We start from the raw sequence: 15394 nt of genomic DNA, 5'->3' as shown, positions 1-15394 counted from the left end.
ATTTTGCTGGTACAGTAAATAAGTATGTTTCATAGGATGATACGAGCTATACCTGTAATAGGTGATAATATTAAAATATATAAAGTGCACATTATGCGGGAATTCAGTTTGGTAGTTTTGAGCTATTTACACATTTATAGATTTACATATATTCAATGCGCCTCCCCACCCCCACAGATAAAGGCTGGCGCTTGAGACTGTTCATAGAGTGCACATCACGCTGGCATCTTCCCTGTGGTCACAATTGTGCACGTCCCAGCCAATGTGAGAGCAGTCGACGAGCAAGCTCTCGTTTCCTTGGCATTTTAAGTTGTCGAGGTGGATGATGCCTGTGCCCTGCCCAAAATAAGCCTCCACGTTGGCAGCCAGGGCTCTGCCACAGCCCAGCTGGCTGCAGACCACCTTAGCAGCCCGCAGGTCCCAGGCATCGTCGCAAACCGTCCCCCACTGCGCCCTCAGGTAGATCTCCACCCGACCTTCACAGCGGTGCCGTCCATTCACCAGTCGGATTTGCGATTCTAAATGGGGGATTAAAAGAAAAATCAAACGACAATATGTCCCAATACGTTAGTAATTACAGGAATGTTCAGGAAAGCTAACAACTTGTTAAATGCATATGCCACTTGTATACAAAGCCAGAAACTAAAGGTGACGGAAAGGTAAGGGCCTGGAGTTCATGCATCCTTACCAGAATAGACACAAGCAGAAATCCAAATAGACAGGTGGGACCCAATTCTGGGATTGCTATCCCCATTCCCAAAATGGGGGAAACTTTATGGTCCCCGGATAAGCATGCAGGTAGTGATCTTGCACTCTTTAATCCCACCCTTGCCCATCCCATTGCAGAGTTTGGCGTCTTATTTCCATAGAGTCGGGCCCCTTCTGATAGAAGACATGGTTTACGGAATGAACCATGGGCGAAGCCTAGTCTGGAGTCAGGAACCTTTGACAGGCAAATTCAAAAGATGTTGACAACTTCACATGTCATAATGTAATAGTGTATTATAATTTAAAAATGTTTTAAACACAATGGTTGATATTAGAACTTTGTTCTTAAAAGATAAGTAACCATTAAACTGACACACCTTGTGAAAGTGTTCAGATGCATTAGATCACTTTATTCAGTGGATAAAGTGCTTTTCTGAATGAATCAGTATCGAGATTAAAATGTTAACATGTCAATGTCCCCGTGCATTTATCATGGCTAATCTATCTAACCCACACATCCCTGGATACCAAGAGGCAATTTGGCATGGCCAATCTACCTAACCTGCACATCTTTGGAGTGTAGGAGCAAACTGGAGCAACTGGAGGAAACCCTCGCAGACACGGGGGGAATGTGCAAATGCCATGCAGTCACCCAAGGCTGGAATCAAACCCAGGTCCCTGGCACTGTGAGGGAGCAGTGCTAACCACTGTGCCACTCCTTGGCACAATGAGTGGGCACGAGCAATTTGGAGGGAACATGGGGATATTAAAGGGCATGAGGTTGGGAGTATGAAAGGAGTACAGAGGGTTATGAGGGGCAATGGAATATGGAGGCAGCAGTGAGGGCTGGGGTGTCCAGCACTCACTTATTGAGCTGGTTGGTGTCCCAGTAAATGGAGGTAGGCCTTCGAAGCTGCCCACCTGACATCCGCCTGCCTCCATTTATGTCACAGTGTTGCTTCAGGAGGAATACTCACCCTTGGACAATGTTGTGTGGCATGGTCTCCAAACCTTTATCATCCATAAACTTCAAACTCATCCAAAACTCTGCTGCCCATATCCTAACTTGCATTAAATCTCATTCACCCCTTTGCTTGATGACTTACATTAACTCCTAGGCTGGCAATGTTCTCATTTTCAAATCCCTCCATGACCTCACCCCTTCCTATCTATGTAACCTCTCCAGCCCTGGAACTCCTCAGAGATCCATGTTTCTCCAATCCTGGCCACCTGTACAGCCCCAGTTTTCATTGTTTCACCATTGGTGGTCTTGCTTTCAAGCTAAGTCTCTGGAATTTCACCCCTAAATTCCTTTGTTTCTCCAACCCCTCTCTCCTACTTTTTGACACTTCTTAAAACCTACTTCCTTGAGCAAGCTTTTGGTCACCCGTCCACATGCCTTCCTATGTGGTTTGGTGTCCAATGTTATTTGATAACACTCTGGTGGCACCCTCTGGAATTTTACTCTGTTAAAGGTGCTATATAAATTCTTTGTAACTTGTTGTTTTGTTGATCCCTGCCATTCAATTTCTCACTATGAATGAGCCATTAATTATAGAATCTCTACAGTGCAGAAGGAGGCCATTCAGCCCGTCACGTCTGCACTGACCACAATCCCACCCAGGCCCTATTCCTGCAATCCCACATATTTACCCTGCTAGTGCCCTGACACTAAGGGGCAATTTAGCATGGCCAATCCACCTAACCTGCACATCTTTGGACTGTGGGAGGAAACCCACACAGGCATGGAGAGAACATGCAAACTCCACACAGACAGTGAACCAAGCCGGGAATTGAACCCGTGTCCCTGGCGCTGCGAGACAGCAGTGCTAACCGCTATGCCACCATACCTCCCCTAAGGGGACAAATGTCATCCTCCTCATTTTTAATGATCAATTGAAGAAAATGAATTTTTATAGATTTGTGACCTTGAATAACACTCTGAAAATGCAAATTTCTGTACAGCATGAAATATTCTATTCATTGACTGGGATGAATTGACTCATTTGCAATAAGTGGATCTGAGTAAATTCAGATTTAAGAAAATCCAAACCCCAATTTTAAAAAAAAATTCATTCGTGGGCCATGGGCGTTGCTGGCTAGGCCAGCATGCATTGCCCATCCCTAGTTGCCTTTGAGAAGGTAGCTGAAAAACTGAGTGGCTTGCACGGCCATTTCAGAGGGCAGTTGAGAATCAACCACACGCTGTGGCTTTGGAGTCAAATGTAGGCCAGACCAGGTAAGGACGGCAAATTTTCTCCCCTAAAGGACATTAATGAACCAGATGGATTTTTCCAACAATTAACAATGGTTTCATGGTCATCAGTAGACTCTTAATTCCAGATATTTTGTATTGAATTCAAATTCCACCACCTGCCGTGGTGGGATTCGAACCCGGGTCCTCAGAACATTAGCGGAGCTTCTGACTTAATAATATTGAGGGTGAATGAGGCAGTTAAATACATACTTGGCAACCAACAACCTGCCATATAAAATGTACAGTAACTTCCCCAGCGAGCTACGATGGCTCAGAGACATACCCTGCAAATCTGTGGAGGTGTTTGACTCGGTACGCCGATTCAGGTACACCATTAAATTGTCACAATAAATAGATTATACCCAACAACTTCTCAAAAATCAAAATAGACTCCAGGGAGAATACATATGTTTCCCATTAAGTTGGTGCACAAATTGCATCATTACAATTGCTTTTATGTCTTGTGAATAAAAGGCAGTTGCTTAAATATCAGAGCTAAAGTTGATAACACGTACAATGTGTCAGTATATGAGAAAATGGCAACTGTGTGTTTGTGATATGAATTTTCTGTATCCGTGCAACACACACACACATATACACCCTCACATTCATTTTATACTCACAGGGGCATGACCAAGAAGTCAAGAGATTCCCAGTTTGATGATTGAAGCAGAGTTAAAGCAGGTTAGGTGGATTGGCCATGCTAAATTGTCCCTTAGTGCCGGGGGGGCTAGCAGAGTAAATACATGGGGCTATGGGGATAGGGCCTGGGTGGAATTGTTGTCGGCGCAGGCTCAATGGGCCAAATGGCCTCCTTCTGCACTGTAGGAATCAATGGAGTCACACAGCTGAAAGATGATGGTGGAGGTTGGAGGTGAGGTATGACAGCGATAGTGAAGCAAAGACAAGCAGTGCGGCAGTGAAAATCAACCCAGTACTCATGTATTCACCACTTTATTCAAGGACACTGGCCAGATAAAGTGATCAGACCACGTTCCCATGGTTACCACAGGCCACTGCACACTGGAAATGCTTCTGAAATAGTTTAATGATGACTGAATATTTGTTCAGCAAGCACTTACCTTCGGCAGCCTTCATCACTTGCAATGTTCTTGTCGTGGTTACTATTGGTGCCTGTTTACCAGAGCCTGTTGTGTCTGGAGCTTTATACTCTAAACAACAATGAGAGGGACAGATAAGAACACGTGAACTGTCTGGTAATTTTGGCTATCACAATCCCTTTTCACACGGATTTGTTTATTCATGGAGATTATTGAAACGTGGCCAAATTTGTAAGCTTTCAAAGTGCTTCTTGAAAGGAAGGCCCAGGGGCAACATAATATACACAGCAGATGCTATCCTTTCACACACAATCCTGTATCATTTCCATTCAGATGGCTTGGTCTAACTTTGGTATAATTTGCATGATATTATCTTAGATCCCCAGTTGTTTTGTTTTCTTACACTGTACCGGCAGATTCCCATGGCATTGCTCATGGCGGGCCAGGGGGTTGCTGTTTTATATTCATAGGTATTATCCCATTGTAATGCCAATTGGATGATCAAGGGATTGTTTTTTCCAAGTTACCTTCTTCACTTTTGATTCACATCGCTCCTGCCCTCTGCTATCACACGGTGATTGGCTCAGAAGTGTGTGTATGTGTGTGTGTGTGTGTGTGTGTGTGTGTGGGTGGGTGGGTGGGTGGGGGGGAGGGAGGGGTGGGGGGGGGAGGGGAGCGGAAGGAGAGTGGGAGGTTGAGGGGGGAGGGGGAAGATGAATGGGGAAGGGAGAGGAAGGGGAAGGAGGGGGGAGGGGGAGAAGAAGCTGGGAGGGGGGGAAGAGAGGGGTCCGGCAGGATCAGGCCACTAGCTCCCCAAAGGTGGGGAGCTACTGGAGTAAAGCACTCCGGCGGAAGGGGGGGAGACTTCAGTCCTGGACCCGCTAATCATATTTAAATTATATTAAAATCCCCAGCTGCATACCTAATGCAGCTCCGCGCCTATTTCCGGTGCAGAGCTGATGGCGCCACAAATCTAGTGTTGGGAGAGGCGCTCGGGGCCGGACGCCCAGTGTGGATCGCACTAATCCAGCCCCGCTGAAATCTCCCAGCCTGCTGCGGTGATAAATTAGTGCAGCAGGACAGAGAATCATCCCCATAATCTCCTTTGTCGCTTGACTGCAGTATTGAGGGAGTGCAGAAGTGTAAGGGATAACAATCTTTTGAATGAGACATTAACCAGAGACCAGTTCAGATTCAAGTAGAAGATCCTGTGGCACCTTTGTTAAAAAAAACAAGGACTGAATTTGCCTACCTCTGCTCCTAATTCCTATGTTCCGATGTTCCTACTTCTCCTGGCAAACATGCATCCCTCAACCAACACTGCCAGAATAGATTAACATTATCTCACTGCAGATTGTAGGGCTGCCTTGGGTGTAAAATGGCTGCTGCATTTGCCTGAGTAACAACAGCAACAACGCTAGAAAGTTGCTGATAAAACATTTCGGGACATCCAGACTACATGGAGGCCATTCACCCCCATTGTGCTCATGCTGGCTCTCTGGAAGAGTTATCCAATTACTGAACAACATTATGTAAGTGCAAGTTATATTTCTTTCGAGTGTAAAATTAATTTGTTGCGGCCTTACCTACACAAATGGCACCAGCATCCTCATGGTGCCTACAGTTGTGTTTTCCCCAGCCGAGGTTAAAGCAGTCTGATAGAGAGGACTCCGAGCCTTTACAATTCACGTTGTCCAGCAATATAGGGCCACGGCCATACCCAAAGTAGCTCAGCTCAGTCGCAGTGATGGCAGCACCACATCCCAACTGCTTGCAAACCACCTTTACATTCTCAATGCTCCAATCATCATCGCACACCGTTCCCCAGTTATTGCCATAGAAAATCTCCACTCTGCCTTGACAGCTGTTGTTACCGTTTACCAGACGGATGGATCTGGCTGGAGAAATATTGACAATTATTACATTTTCAGCCTTAACTAGTGCAGCACATGCAGCTTTTAAATTACTCCAGGTGATCGCAAACTTGTTCCACTGGGATATTGAACTAGGAGAGATGCGCGGCACGGTGAAACATTGTTTAGCACTGCTGCCTCACAGTGTCAGGGACCCGGGTTCAATTCCTCTCTCCTCCCCCCACTATTTAGCTTAAAGCCCTATCTACAGCCCTAGGTATTTAATTTGCCAGGATACTTGGTCCCAGCCTGATTCAGATGGAGCCCATCCGATCAAAACAGCTAAGGGCGGCACGTAGCACAGTGGTTAGCACAGCTGCCTCAAAGCGCCAGGAGCCCGGGTTCAATTCCAGCCTTGGGTGACTGTGTGGAGTTTGCACATTCTCCCCGTATCTGCGTAGGTTTCCTCCAGGTGCTCTGCCTTCCTCCAACAATCCCAAGATGTGTAGGTTAGGTTGATTGACCATTAAATTGCCCCTTAGCGTCAGGGGGATTAGCAGGGTAAATATGGGGTTAGGGCCGGGATGGGATTGTTGTGGGTGCAGGCTTGATGGGCTGAATGGACTCCTTCTGCACTGTAGTGATTCTATGATTCAATAATGAGAATCTCAATTGCCAACTCACGTTGACAAATATGCTCTTCAAACAGGGTAGGACATTGGAATGCTTTCCTCTGGTGTTTGGAGCAAAGAGCAAACCAATTTACTGGGGAAAGGTTTAATTCATGGGGGTGTTTCTTTGGATTTTGTTACAATATTAATGAGAAGGCCTAAGGCCTATTGAAGGAGCTGAGAAATTACTTCCTGCTCAGGATTCGTCAGGATCCAGGAGGATCAGAAATGATCTCCCAATCCTCTAAACCTGATCAGCTGCCTGATTGCCAGCTCCGGAGCCTCAGCTGAGACATACACGAAGCTTGTTTGTGGCAGCTGGAAACTCCTTTACCTTGTGGAGTATCTGTGGAGGCAGGTCAAGTTTCAGGACTTGCCCTAATGCAGATAAAGTCGGAGGATCGATTTTTGGGCCTCTTTTTCTGGGCATGGGCTTACTCGTTCAGCGCCAAATTCTGGGCCTAGAAACAAGTGCCTCAGACGATTTCTCTTATCATTCTAGACCAGTCCACGATTAATTAACCGAAAACCTAGGCTGGGATTCTCCAGACCCGCCGTAGCGGTTCCTCCTGGAAGCGGCTGGTCATTCAAATGCCCACTGACTTCGGTGGGATTGGAAGGTCCCGCTGGTGGGATTGGAAGATCCCGCTGGCGGGATGAACTGAAAAATTCCGGCCTCTGGTCACAGCCTGGTTCACCTGCCTTCTCTGGGTGGAACGTGACATGAATAAGGGTAACAGATATTGGCGCAATGGTGGCCATGTTAAGAATGGAAGGATATTCCAGTGCTTTGATGCTCAGTTTTATCCCAGGAAAAGAATTGAGTGGAACAGAGTCCACAACAGGGTGGATTATGCAGGGTTTGCAGGAACATCACAAAGTCCACTGGCTTCAAATAGACTCATACATTTACATTAATACCTTGGATTTGATGCAGTAAATCAACATTGTGGCTGATATAAAAACAATTCTACATCTTAGAATGAAAACTTACCAATCTGGGGAGTTGTAAGTTTGGTGGTTGTAATCTGTTCAGAAACTTGATCAGTCACATCTGTAACTAAATGTAAAGAACAAATATTAACTGTGCTGCTTGAACAACTTGCTTGGCTAGCAATGTACTTAAAAAAGCCTGACTTCCCCTCCACCTCTTTCTGGAGTTCAGCTTCACGGGCTTATCCTAGACCTTGCTGAGGTGGTCATTCCTCCAGTCTGGTGGTACCCTTAAACCTTAAACCCCCCTCCCACTCCCCCGCCAAAATGACTGGGTTTGGGTAAAGTAGGAAGTTAAAATGTTAAGCATTTCAAACCCCAAATCACCAATAGGAGGAGGACAGGCTTGGAAATAACTGGGAGGAGATGTAGGAGAGAGACCAAACCACTGTCAGGAGCAGGAAGAGGATTAGTCACTGAAAACTCACCATGAGGCTGCATGATTGCATTTTGAATAGGGTTTCTATGAGAATCCTGATAAGTAATAGGAAGCATAGGGTACTTCAGTTATGTGCCTGTAACCCATATCCTGCTTGTGGGACAGGAGTCTGAGCCTCTCAGCCGGGGCCAAAAGGTTAACCTTGTACCCACGGTGTCACAGTGGTTAACACTGTGGCCTCACAGCGCCAAGGACGCGGGTTCCATTCTGGTCTTGGTTGATTGTCTGTGTGGAGTCTGCCCATTCTTCCCGTGTCTGCATGAGTTTCTTTGGGGTGCTCCTGTTTCCTCCCACACTCCAAAGATGTGCAGGTCAGGTGGATTGGTCTTGCAGGGTAAATACATGGGGTTACCAGAATAGGGCCCGGCTTGGGTTATTGTTGGTTCAGGCTCGATGGACTGAATGGCCTTTTTTGTATTGTAGGGATTCTATGATTCTGCGATCAGTGATCACCAGCACCAACCCTCCCTAAACGGCCATGATCAGTGATTCCCTTCCCCACACTATCTCCACTCCTCCCAACAATGTTCTTTCAGATATTCCTTCATCTCTACCCCTGTCACGATCTCATTCCCCTCCCACCACCCCCATCTCCCACCATCCCAATCATCCACCACCCCACCACTAATTCCTGGAGAGGCAGTCCGGCTGGCTGTTGGAGGGGGAAATCTGACAAAAAAAACCTGGAGTTAAACTGCAGAGTGTCTGGGAAACCTGCATTTCCGGCTTTCTCATCCATAGCTCTGGCTCAGAGGTTTATGATGTGGAGATGCCGGCGTTGGACTAGTTTACCTCTGAGGTTTACCTCAGAGGTTTATATCAGGAACTGAGTGTCTGCCGCTTGTTCCGTCACAGAGACCCGATAACTGACCCCTGTCCCATCCTTATACAATATCCAGAAGCACAGAATTGTCATCTGGATGACTGGACAGTGATCAGGCCTAGAAATCTGGTCTGGTTTTAATTTCTCCTCCCTCAGTGTCAAGAAAATGACATTTCACCAAATAAGCTAACAGTCCAAAACAATAATATGATCAGACACAGAAGGAGGCCATTCACCCCATTGTGCTCATGCTGGCTCCTTTGAAGAGTTATCCAATTAATTCTGTTCCCCCACTATTTTCCCAAAGCCCTGTAAATGTTTCCCCTTTAAACAATTCCCTTTATGTTATTTTCAAATCTGCTTCCACTACCGTTTCAGACAGTGCATTCCAAAACAGTCTGGAATATAGACCTTCCGAAACAGTGAGATGATGAGGGTGATTTTTTTCTGCGATAAACTGGTGGAGGGAATTGTACAGTTGTAATAGGAGATGCCATTGTTTTCAATTGGACTTCAGTATCTGCTCAGGGTAAGTTTACAGGAAGACGTCTTACTGTGAAGGGTACTGTGAGAAGATTCTGTGCCAGTGTGGTCTCCAGCAAATGTAATGGATGAAACATCCGGCGCTGCCGAGGGAGTCCAGGAATCTTGAAGAAAAGAGAGAAGAAAACGTATTAAACATATAAAATGCCGAGCGCGGGATATTTTCGGAGTTGATATTTGACAGCATTGTGTAGTCCACCTGGTCAAAATTACACCAGCAGCTTTCATTTATGTCATATCTTTAATGTAAAATGTATGCGAAAAAGCACATTGCAACATGGAAAACAGTAAATAGTCAGATTTGGAACAATGGAAAGGATACAAGGTGAGGTAGCTTCGGTGAAAATATGGGTTTTGAGAGGAGGAGAAGTGGATCGTCAACGGAATTCCAGAAGGTATGGCTCATGGACATAGACTGAAGGATGTGGGAAGGGGTAACAGGCTAGAGGGGGTTACAGAGACGAGGTGGGGGAGGGAGACAGCGGGGAGACATTGAAGATGATGATTTTTTTTAATGCATTCATGGTACATGGGCATCACTGGCTGGTCAGCATTTATTGCCCATCCCTAGTCACCCTTGGAGGGCAGTTGAAGGTCAACCACATTGCTCTGGAGTCACATGTGAGCCAGACCAGGTAAGGATGGCAGATTTCCTTCCCTAAAGGGCATGGTTTCATGGTCAACAATAGACTCTTAATTCCAGATATTTTTTATTGAATTCAAATTCCACCATCTGCCTTGGCGGGATTCGAACCTGGGAACATTAACTGAGTTTCTGGATTAATAGTCTAGCGACAATGCCACTAGGCCATCGCCTCCTCTATTTCAAATTTAACATATTGGGGCTGGAGATCCAATTCAGGTTAGTGGAGAGGGGGTGTTGAATGGACAGGAGGTTATGCAGGAAGGGCTGTGGATAGTTATGTTTTGGAGTGGTGACAGCTTTGGGAGGAATAGAGGAGGCCAATAAGGACTTTCAGACAAAGGTGAGTCGAAAAGTGACAAAACGAGATTTTCACTGGCAGAGGAGCTGAGAGAGAGCAGAGACTGAGAATGCTGTAGAGGCAGAAATTTCCAGGTTGTGAGATGGTAAACAGTGCTCTGAGTCAACATTGGGCCCAGGTTTCATATGGTTTAGGTTTAGCCAACGTCTGGAGATGTGAATGGACTCAGCCGCACTTTCCGGAAGGATCTAGTGTTGGACAGGCAATTTCACAGGGGGGCTAACGAGCTGGTGCAGAGAGAGCTGGGAGTCATCATCACCCATATGGAATCTGATCCCATGATGGGACTATCCTCATTATTGATTTATATATTTTACAAAAAGCTTCACACTCCTTTTTTCCAAAATTATTGGACCTAATTTTAACTTCTCGGCACCGATATTGTTTCCAAGTGTGTGAAATGTCTTAAGTGGTTGATGCTGGCACAGAGGGGAGGCTTGGGAGACCATTAGGGGACTAAAACAATGCTTTCACTGCTTTGACCAGTCCAATGAGCCCTGCAGTACTCTGCAGAATGTGTGTTGAGATTTGCAGCGGGCGAAGGTGCTGCTTGGCCTTGGTATTATAACAGCTCCTGTGGGTCCATCATGAGGCCCTGCCACCAGCTATACACCAAGCAGCTGAGGCAAAGCCAAACTCTCCATGATTGACTCATCTGACTGTGGCATAAGTGAACACAATCCCAATTCTCCATTCACAACAGTCCCACACCTTACCACGTGAGGATCTCCATTTTGGCAGGAAGAACAAAAAAACAAGCATATTATCTAAATGGTAAGAGAGGGGAAGCACTGGCCTAGTGGTATTATCGCTAGGTTATTAATCCAGAAGCTCAGCTAATGTTCTGGGTACCCGGGTTCAAATCCCGCCACGGCAGATGATGGAATTTGAGTTCAACAAAAAGTATCTGGAATTAAGAATCTACTGATGACCATGAAACCATTGTTGATTGTCGGAAAAACCCATCTGGCCCACGAATGTTCTTTAGGGAAGGAAATCTGCCGTCCTTACTTGGTCTGGCCTACATGTGACTCTAGAACCACAGCAATGTTGTTGACTCTCAACTGCCCTCTGGCAACCATGGATGGGCAATAAATATTGGCCCAGCCAGTGACGCCCATGTCCCACAAATGAATTTTAAAAAAAGATTGTAGAGCTATGAGATTCAGAGAGATCTGGGTGTCATAGTGCATGAATCACAAAAGGTTAGCTGTTTTGCAGACTAGTCAAGAAACAGCCTGATATGGTGATTCATTTTGGTAGGACTAATTTAAATGTGGATTACAGGGTCAAAGGTAGGGTTCTGAAGACTGTGGAGGAACAGAGAGATCTTGGGGTCCATATCCACAGATCTCTAAAGGTTGCCACTCAAGTGGATAGAGCTGTGAAGAAGGCCTATAATGTGTTAGCTTTTATTAACAGGGGGTTGGAGTTTAAGAGCCGTGGGGTTATGCTGCAACTGTACAGGACCTTGGTGAGACCACATTTGGAATATTGTGTGCAGTTCTGGTCACCTCACTATAAGAAGGATGTGGAAGCGCTGGAAAGAGTGCAGAGGAGATTTACCAGGATGCTGCCTGGTTTGGAGGGTAGGTCTTATGAGGAAAGGTTGAGGGAGCTAGGGCCGTTCTCTCTGGAGCGGAGGAGGCTGAGGGGAGACTTAATAGAGGTTTATAAAATGATGAAGGGGATAGATAGAGTGAACGTTCAAAGACTATTTCCTCGGGTGGATGGCGCTATTATAAGGGGGCATAACTATAGGGTTCGTGGTGGGAGATATAGGAAGGATATCAGAGGTAGGTTCTTTACGCAGAGAGTGGTTGGGGTGTGGAATGGACTGCCTGCAGTGATAGTGGAGTCAGACACTTTAGGAACATTTAAGCGGTTATTGGATAGGCACATGGAGCACACCAAGATGATAGGGAGTGGGATAGCTTGATCTTGGTTTCAGATAAAGCTCGGCACAACATCGTGGGCCGAAGGTCCTGTTCTGTGCTGTACTGTTCTATGTTCTATGGTCATAATCATGCAATCATACCTTACAGATAATGTCTCAGACATTAACATCACCTTTCCTGGGTACGTCCTGGCCCATCGGAAGGTCAGGACCAGCAAAGGTGGCGGGCAGCACAGTGGTATACAGATGGGAAGGAGTTGCCCTGCGTGTCCTCAACACTGACTCTGGACCCCATGATGTTTCATGTCACCAGGTCATACATGGGCCAGGACACCTATTGCTGACTATCATGTGCCATCTCCCCTCAGCTGATGAATCAGTACTCCTGCATGTTGAACACCACTTGGAGGGAGCACTGAGTTATGGTAAGGCACAAATGCCCATCACAAGGAGTGGCTTGGTAGTACCACCACAGACTGAGCAGGCTGGGTCCTAAAGGACATAGCTGCTGGACTGGATCTACAGCAGGTGATGAGGGAACCAACAATACCAACTTCCTTGTCCTTTTCATCACCAACCCCTTGCTGCAGATGCATCTGTCCATGGCAGTATGGATAGAAGTGACCACTGCAGAGTCCTTGTGGAGACAAAGTCCCATCTTCACATTGAGGATACCCGCCATCGTGTTGTGTGGCACTACCACTGTGCTAAATGGGATCGACTTCAAACACATTTAGCAGCTCAAGACTGGGCATCTGTGAGGTGCTGTGGACCATCAGCAGCAACAGAATTGTATTCAACAGCAATCTATAACCTCATGGCCCAGCATATCTGCTACTCTACCATTACCACCAAGCCAGGGGATCAACCCTGGTTCATTGAAGAGTGCAGGAGAGCATGCCAGGAGCAACACCAGGCATAAGTAAAAATGTGGTGTCAACCTGGTGAAGCTACAACACAGGTGTGCTAAAAAGCATAAGCAGCAAGTAATAGAGCTCAGCAATCCCACAACCAATGGATCAGATCTGCAGTCCCGCCATGCCCAGTCGCAAATGGTGGTGGACAATTAAACAATTCACTGGAGGAGGAGACCTCACAAATATCCCCATCCTCAATGATGGAGGAACCCGGCATTTCAGTTCAAAAGACAAGGCTGAAACATTCGCAGCAATCTTCAACCAAAAATGCCGAGTGGATGATCTATCTCGGCCTCTTCTGGAGGTACCCAGCATCACAGATGTCAGTCTTCAGCCAATTTGACCCACTCCATGCCAAATTGTTCCAGTACAGCTACAACACTGGCATCTACCCAACTATGTAGAAAATTGTCCAGGTATGTCCTACACACAAGAAACAGGACAAATCCAACCTGGCTAATTACCACCTCATCAGTCTACTCTAGGTCGTCAGTAAAGTGACAGAAGGGGTCATCAACAGTGCTATTAAATGGCATTTGCTTAGGAATAACCTGCTCACAGATGCTCAATTTGGGTTCACCCGTGCCCTTGACATTGACCCCAGGCTTCCTGTCAGGCTTGCCATTGCATTTCATTGTGCATTCCCACCAGTCTTCTTCTGTACCCTTGTTATAGATTTAAAAGGGTTGCAAGGTTGCTTTAAAAACTGATCACATGATTTGATGGCGATGTCATTAGGGTGTGTGCTCAGGCTGCTATTTTAATTTCAATTTTGTACTTGGAGCAGTGCAGAGAACAGATCTTCCAATAAAACCTGTTGTGTGTTAGTTTGAATTGACGCATGCAATCCGTATATTTTCTTTCTGTTAAAACTCACAACCCCAACATAGTTAGGACATTCAAACCCATCTGAGTCCTTAGCAGCAGGACTCATGCAACCTCACTCTCCAGTGATCTGCTATCTGTGCTATCCTTGTCCTCTGACCTGGCTGCAGGCTATTTATGCGTGATGTCTCACCAAGTGCAGGTCACATTTCTAAACTATCCTCAAAGCTGTACACAGTGCCAGTGTCACCGGCTCATAGCTGTGAATGAGACATTGAGTGGCAATATTTTTCATTCATCATGGTCCTCCTGTTCTTACACCTATTCCTCTCCTAACACTGCCTGACCAGGTTGCAGTTCTTGGGTATCTGAGAGATTGTGGCATGAGGGGGAAGTGGGAGGAAAGGAGGATGATTACATTTGAGCACATTGTCACCTTCAGTGGGTTTCAGCCTCACCACTGGCCACAGCTTCAATCATTGCCACACCAATGTTGGTGAGCACTGTCTCTTCCATGAGTGGTGGAGTGGGGGGTAGGTGTGGATATACAGCTGTGCCATGTTAACGTTGCAATCCTGTCACAATGAAGTGTATCCTCGAGTTAAAGTTTAATAATTAGTGTCACAAGTAGGTTTACATTCATACTGCAGTGAAGTTACTGTGAAAATCCCCTAGTCACCACATTCCGGTGCCTGTTTGGGTACACCGAGGGAGAATTTATCATGGCCAATGCACCTAGAAGGCACGTCTTTCAGGCTGTGGGAGGAAACCAGAGCACCCAGAGGAAACCCACGCAGACACGGGGAGAACGTGCAGATTCCGCACAGATAGTGACCCAAGCGGCATGGTGGCACAATGGTTAGCACTGCGCATCACAGTGCCAGAGACCCAGGTTCACTTCTGGCCTCAGGTCATTTTCAATGTGGAGTTTGCACGTTCTCCCCGTGTCTGTGTGGGTTTCCTCCAGGTGCTCTGGTTTCCTTCCACAATCCAAAAATGTGCAGGTTAGGTTGGCTGACAATGCTAAATTGATCCTAGTGTCAGGGGGATTAGCAGGGTAAACGTGTGGGATTACGGGAATAGAGCCTGGGTGGGATTGTGGTCAGTACAGACTCGATGGGCTGAATGCCCTCCTTCTGGACTGTGGGGATTCTATGATTCTAAGCCTGGAATCGAACCTGTTCCCTGGCACTGTGAGGTAGCAGTGCTAACCACTGTGCCACTCTGTTATAAGTGAGAGCTGCTTACTAATTGGGGAAAGATTAGGGCATTATCCTTAAGTATATACAAGAACCGATTTCTCAGCGTGTGGGTGGGAGGGAAAGACAGTCTACCTGTGTTCTCGGGGTTTTGTGAACAAACTTATGTTAAGGAATTGACTGGCTCCAGATTCCTCCTGTGCT

At 46.3% G+C, this 15394-nt stretch overlaps 1 protein-coding gene across 1 annotated transcript in view; it reads right to left on the bottom strand.

The window, feature by feature from the left end:
* Positions 1–201: 201 nt before the first annotated feature.
* LOC144502006 (scavenger receptor cysteine-rich domain-containing group B protein) overlaps positions 202–15394 on the bottom strand; it is a 35251-nt gene continuing 20058 nt past the window's right edge. The window contains exons 6-12 of the mRNA XM_078226024.1: positions 15086–15103; positions 13726–13831; positions 9360–9452; positions 7545–7610; positions 5613–5924; positions 4048–4137; positions 202–518 (exon numbers count right to left, since the gene is read on the bottom strand). Of these exons, the coding sequence (XP_078082150.1) occupies positions 202–518; positions 4048–4137; positions 5613–5924; positions 7545–7610; positions 9360–9452; positions 13726–13831; positions 15086–15103 (1002 nt within the window). The remainder of the gene's footprint in view (positions 519–4047; positions 4138–5612; positions 5925–7544; positions 7611–9359; positions 9453–13725; positions 13832–15085; positions 15104–15394) is intronic.

This window comes from Mustelus asterias, chromosome 12 (assembly GCF_964213995.1).
Source record: "Mustelus asterias chromosome 12, sMusAst1.hap1.1, whole genome shotgun sequence".
In the NCBI taxonomy this organism is placed as follows: Eukaryota; Metazoa; Chordata; class Chondrichthyes; order Carcharhiniformes; family Triakidae; genus Mustelus; species Mustelus asterias.
The sequence above is the reverse complement of the archived record's forward strand: the minus strand, read 5'-3'. Positions and strand labels throughout refer to the sequence as shown.